This window comes from Leptonychotes weddellii, chromosome 4 (genome assembly GCF_054177405.1).
Source record: "Leptonychotes weddellii isolate Sample4059 chromosome 4, ASM5417740v2, whole genome shotgun sequence".
Lineage (NCBI taxonomy): Eukaryota > Metazoa > Chordata > Mammalia > Carnivora > Phocidae > Leptonychotes > Leptonychotes weddellii.
In genome coordinates, this window is record NC_138372.1 from 103,731,535 (window position 1) to 103,738,103 (window position 6,569).

The following is a 6,569-nucleotide window of genomic DNA, read 5'->3' on the forward strand; positions in this document are numbered from 1 at the left end:
ACAAAATAAACAGTTTTGCCAATTATGACCACAGAATGAATTACAGAAACTACATGTCTTGGGGCCCCTGGGTGGCTCAGTTGGTAAAGCATCCTACTCTTGATATTTGGGAAGAATATGTTCATTTTCTCTTCCTCTGAGTTCTTTAGCTTCTGGCATTGGAGAGATTAGGCCCTGTACAAATAACATAGCACAATGGTCTTACCCATATTATTGGAAACAAGTATTTCCACCACCAAATACTGCATAAATATTTGCTTGCCTGCCTAGAAAGTAACAGTGAACATTTGAGATGCCTCATTATTTTGAAAAACTTAAATGAAAACCCAGTCTTATTATTTGATAAAGCATATAAATAAAATACTTATTTTGAAATCATGTTTATGTTATGTGTGACTTTCTTCCATTCCTTTTTTTAGGTGGCGTCCTTAGCTGGGCCTGGAGGGCAAGTGGAAATTGAACAAAACTTTCTTAATAATAAATTGAAGACAATCACTGCTTATTTTGGGGACCTGATTCGAAGATCAGCCTCTGAATCATAACTGTGAGGTGGTACAAGAACAAAGTTCATGTGTGGTCAGAACATTATTCAGATGAGACCCTTGGGATTTCTTTCTATATTCACTAATATTTTGTACCCACAATCTTATATCACCATATGAAATGGAAACTTACATTAAGTAGATTAAGGAATATTAATGAAGTACTTTGACATCTTTGGATAATATCAACTCTGTACATTATACATTAGGATAGTAAGTAACTGAAATGGAAAAGGTAGGTTTTCCCCTGTGCTTACTGTCAGACAATGTGTATATGTGTATGTGTGTGTTTCTGGTTTTTTTTTATAATTGCGTATGTTTTGGTTTAACATCTTTGTGTGTAAGTGAGTGTAAAAAACAATTACTGTGTTTTTTCTAACATAGAGATAAAAGAAAACAATGAATGAGCCATAGTCTATCTGCCCATTTGACCCCTGCTGAAATAATGTTAAACCCTTAAGGGTAGAAACATAAAACAGTACAGAAGGGTACAAAATAAAAAGTAAAACTCTCCCACCCTGGCCCTACCCTTTATTCATTTACCTAAAGATAACTACAGCCAACAGTATTTTATAATTCCTTTAGAAGACAGAAAAGGAATTGCAGTATACTTTAATATACTTTTTTCCCTCTCATTTCATGCACTGTTCAATACTCCTTCCTTTTTTTTACTTAATCTTTTTTTAAACTATGTACATTTTACAAATATATCTTGAAGACCTTTCCTTGTCCTTACATACACAGAGATCTACCTCATACCTTTTCATGGCTATCTTGTATTCCATACACTATAATTAATTTAACCAGTCCCCTGCTGATGGACACTTCTGCTGTTTTCAGTTTTCGCAACTATCAACTATTGTGGGCATCATCAGGCATTTTAATTTTGTTATCTCACGTGTCAGAAAAATGGTATCTTACTGTTTGTATTCCTCAAGTATGAATGAGATTTGAGCATATTTTCATATACATTGGTCTTACAATAGTTTTCCCCTTTTAAACTGACTGTTCCTATCTTTCATCAATTTTTCTTTTGGATTACTACCTTTTTCTTATTAATATGCATGAATTCTTCATAAATTAAAGAGCCCTTTGGCTTCAGTAGATGTTGCAAATACATTTTTCCAGTTTGTTATTGGCCTTTGCTTGTTTTGTGACTTTTTATTTGCCATAAATAAGTTTTTAAGTTTTTATGTAGTCAGACTTATCAATCAGTCTTTTTCTCTGTTGCTTCTGGGTTTATGGTTTTTTGAAAGATCTTTTCCGGGCGCCTGGGTGGCTCAGATGGTTAAGCATCTGCCTTCGGCTCCTGGGATCGAGTCCCGCATCGGGCTCCCTGCTCCTTGGGAGCCTGCTTCTCCCTCTGCCTCTCTCTCTCTCTCATGAATAAATAAATAAAATCTTTAAAAAAAAAAAAAAAAGATCTTTTCCATTCCCAGAATACACATACATTTGTCCAAGCTTTTTTCTAGAATTTTACTGTTTTTATGTCTTTGCTCCATTTGGAATTTGCTTACATCCTTTTATTTTATAAAGTTGGTGGTTTTTTTTTTTAATTTCAATTACAAAAACAATATGAAATATATTTTGTAACATTGGGATTTATATTCTTTTTCTATTAAAATGACAATGAAAGGAAGAATGTGTGTTGCTTAATTATTCATCTAAAATTATGTGTGTTCAGTTAATTCTACAGGGACACAGGACTCTGGCTATCAGGGATCTGGGACCTTTATCTTTTCATAATGTGAGCATGTTAAACATTAAACAAAACATGGTTTGGGCTGGGATGGAGCTGGGGGAATTGAAATAAATTGGGGGAATTTCCAGTAAGTGCTGGAAAGAATAACTTACATAAAAACAACTTTGTTGGAGAATGGAGAAGCAGTGCTAACTTCTGTCTCTTGAAACTTTACAATGTGTGCCCGATTGTCCTGCACTGTAGTAGCAATAGAGCCAGTCATGAAGGGTTAATTTTTTATTGATTTGCAACATCAAAATCTGTCAGGGTTCTTTGTTTTTATACTCCGTCATCATGGAACATTGGTCTATGTATCATAAATTGGTCATCATTTTTAAATTAATGGCAGCATTGGTCATAAACACGTGGCCTCTAGAACTAGAACGTGACTTGACCTAGCCACTGAGGTAGGAAGTGGAGGAGTAAAAACAGATTTCCAAAATCACCACTTGTTTTTTAGTTTGTGTCTCTTAACCTTTCATGCATACCTTTTTTTCCACAATATCTTTTCTTATTTATATATTGTTAATATTAAAACTAGTTTTTCTTTCTGAGCGTACATAACCTTATATGAGTAGAAAAGGAAACCTAACCAAGATTAAAATATTTCTCTCCACGAATCACACAGAGATATAACATTTGTAGACTTGTTCATGGATTATTAGTGCTTAAAAGAACTTTATTGTGCAGCTCCTGTGTTCAAATAAAATCTTACCAAAAGCCAAATACGTAAAATGGATAAAAAGTAAAGCTGCTGGAGCTGCTTCAGATAAGACAGATGTGAGGAAGTGAGCAGCCCTTGTTCTAATCCAACTCTCTTTTTTCTTTTGTTAAATTGCAAAACTTCTTAAAAGACATTTTTGTAAAAAATGAATATGAATTGTCAATTTCAACACAGTGAACAACTCGAAAAGTGACACCCCAACCCTCACCTTCTGTCTGGGGCACTTCCTCTCCACCTCCTCTCCCACATTTCCATTCCACTTCCCAAAGTCCACCATCGCCAGCACCTCGATATGTGTGTTTCAAGACATTTCCCTAACTAATAAACACACACACAGTGGGATGGGATGGCATGGGATTATATGATTTTGACACCTGACTTTGTTTTTCATTTAATATGCCTTACAAATTTTTCCACATGAATACATACACATTTGCACAATCATTTTTATCTGTCACATAGTGCAGATTTGAGAATTTCTTTAACCATTACCCCACTATGAACATTTAAATTGTTGCCAGTTTTTGCAACTGCAGATGATACTGCAGGGTATATTTCTAAGTAGGGTAGGATCCTAGAAGTGAAATTTTTAGGTTAAAAGTCATGCTTATCTTTATATTTAGTGAAGTTGTCATGTTGCCCTAGAAAACTATATATTCTCACTAACTGCATAAAAGGGGCCACTTTTCCCCAGACTCTCAAAAACATGGCATGTTTTCACTTCTTATTGTTACCAAATTAATCAACAAACAACAAAGTTATCTTAATTGGCATGTCCAGGTTACTAGTGAGGGATGAGCAGTTTTTCATATATATAATTATTATTCAAATGCATGTGTTGTTAGGCATCTAATTTTTTCACCATTTTCTAGTAAATGAACTAAACTTTCTCCATTAATTTGAAATCTATGTGTGTGTGTGTGTGTGTGTAATTCTGTGTCTGGAATTCTTTTTGTTCCATCAATCACTTGTCCATTCCTGTGCCATATGTTTTGATTACTGTAATTTTCCTTGTACATGTTAATAGTTGCAAATACCCCCATCATTAGTCTTTCAGATTTTTCTTGGCTCTTCCTGAGCATTTTTTACTTTTTCAGGTGAGCTTGAATTTGTCAGTTTTATTTTTAAAATCTCCTTTAGGATTTTAAATTTTCAGTTGAGGAAGAATGATGTTGTCACAGCATTGAATCTTTCTATCCAAAGACTTAAAATGTATGTCCCTTTCTGATCTTCTGTGTCTTTCTGTAAAGCCTTCATTATTTTAGTTGTATAAATCTTGCATTTTTTTTTTTGCCAAGTCTTTTGCTTGGTATTTCACACTTACTGTTTGATTTTGAATGGGGATCTTTTTGTTACTATTTCCTACTGGGTGTATTGTTTGCATGTAACAATGCTTTTACTTTCTTACATCCAGTCACCTCACTGAACTCTTTTTAATAGTTCTATTATTAACTGATTTACTTTGATTTTCTAAATCGGCAGTCATGACATCCACGTAAAAGTTTTTCTCTTTGACAGAATGTATGCCTTTTAATTCTTATTCTTCTCCTATTATATTGGTTAGAACTGCCAGGAATGTTATGCTAATGTCACTTACTCCTTGCTTTTTATTTTGCAATGAAAAGTTAGAAGCATTTCTATTAAATATTAGAGCTTGCTTTTAAAATTAGAGATAGTACTTTATCCTAGAGGTTTTTTTGTCCTTATTTAATCTAATAACGTACTAAATTGCTCTTAAAATTTCAAATTATTCAACCATATGGGCATTTATCACTAAATCCTACTTTATTATAATGTATTATTTTAGTCACTACTGGATTTCACTTGGTAAGTTTACTCTGTTTATGTTTGTTTTTTGTGCACCTTACCTGGTTTTGGTATCAGAGTTAGACTATTCTGGCAGAATGCTTTGGAAATGCTTCCATTTTCTTCTGAATCCTAAATAACATTAGCATTATTGGTTCATTGAACCCTTGGTTAGAACTCCAGGAAAACTGGGCCTGATACTTTTTTTTTTTTTTTAAAGATTTTATTTATTTATTTGAGAGAGAGAATGAGAGAGAGCATGAGAGGGAAGAGGGTCAGAAGGAGAAGCAGACTTCCCGCTGAGCAAGGAGCCCGATGTGGGACTCGATCCAGGGACTCCAGGATCATGACCTGAGCCGAAGGCAGTCGCTTAACCAACTGAGCCACCCAGGCGCCCGGGCCTGATACTTTTTCAAGAAAGATTTTCACTGTAGCATTTTTTTAAATCCTCTTTTCAGTTTTTTTTAATTCTTCCGTAAGTTTTTTTTTAATAACTTATAATTTCCTAGGAAATATCTGTTCACTTAGATTTTGGCTTATTGATATAAAGTTAGTACATTATCTTATGGCATCTACTTGCTTTGTTTAACTTTTTTTATAATTTCTGTCATAAAAAGATTGAAAAACTGGCATAAAAAATTTTTGTGTGTGGAGCGCCTGGGTGGCTCAGTGAGTTAAGTGTCTGCCTTCAGCTCAGGTCACGATCCCAGGGTCCTGGGATAGAGCCCTGCACTGGGCTCCTTGCTCAGCAGGGAGCCTGCTTCTCCCTCTCCCTCTGCCTGCCACACCCCCTGCGTGTGCTCTCTCTCTGTCAAATAAATAAAATCTTTAAAAAAATTTTTTTTGTGTTTACAGCTCACTCATTTTCCAAATGTTAATGTCTTATCTCAAGCTACTACTCAGAAGTAGGCCTGGGCAAATTCTGGAGACAATAGCAGAGGGTCTAAGAGAAAACATGAAATGCTCCCCAAGCCCTCATCCACCCGGACCACAGCCTAACCAGACAGAAGCAAGACTTGAATCAGGCCAGGGCTGCCCAGACTTCAGGTAGTTGTCTGCTACCATCATAACATCGCCATGTCTGTGTCCATGTGTAGGGTTAGTTTTTTTTTAACTCACCTAATTTTTTTAAACTTAAAATATATATGAAAAACAATTTCAAATACTATCATAAATGAAAAATCACTCTCCCTTTTAATATTTGTATACTAAGATAAAAAATGTTCATCCATTTACTACCTAAAACAATGCTAGATACCACACTTTGAGAAACAGTGGGATGGATGGCAAATGATAAAGACCCACACTGTCCCCTCAAGGAGCCGAGAAGTGTGACACGATGCCCTGTGCACCATGAAAAGGCTGCCCTTTGAACAGAGTGGTAAGTTATCACAGGTTAACAAATCAGGACAAGACGCTCCAAGAATGGAAACGGCATTTAGAAGGCACAAAGGCAAAAGCATGCAGAGTCTATTTGGGCATCAGTAAATGTCACACCCATGGTGAAGTTGCTGAAGAGTAAGCATGCTGCCCTATGCTGTGCTAAGGAGTACCCGCTACATCCGGAACACAGTGTAGCTTTTCTTTAATCAACACATTAAATAAAATCCGCTGGAGGGTCTACCAGCTGCTGCAGTTTCCAAGTATTGAGACCTGTAAATGGTATTTCAAGAAAGCTGCAACAGGGGCGCCTGGGTGGCTCAGTTGGTTAAGCGACTGCCTTCGGCTCAGGTCATGATCTCAGGGTCCTGGGATC

At 35.8% G+C, this 6,569-nt stretch overlaps 1 protein-coding gene across 5 annotated transcripts in view; it reads left to right on the forward strand.

Annotated features, from left to right (window-relative positions):
* The window catches only part of TGS1 (trimethylguanosine synthase 1), a 39,351-nt gene extending 38,297 nt beyond the window's left edge, over positions 1-1,054 (forward strand). For all 5 annotated transcript variants that reach the window (XR_014144176.1, XM_031034726.2, XM_006739500.3 and 2 more), the window contains one exon: positions 420-1,054. Coding sequence is in view for 4 of the 5 variants with exons in the window: in XM_006739500.3 (XP_006739563.2) it covers positions 420-542 (123 nt within the window). In the remaining variant the exon portion in view is untranslated. The remainder of the gene's footprint in view (positions 1-419) is intronic.
* The last annotated feature ends 5,515 nt before the right edge of the window (positions 1,055-6,569 follow it).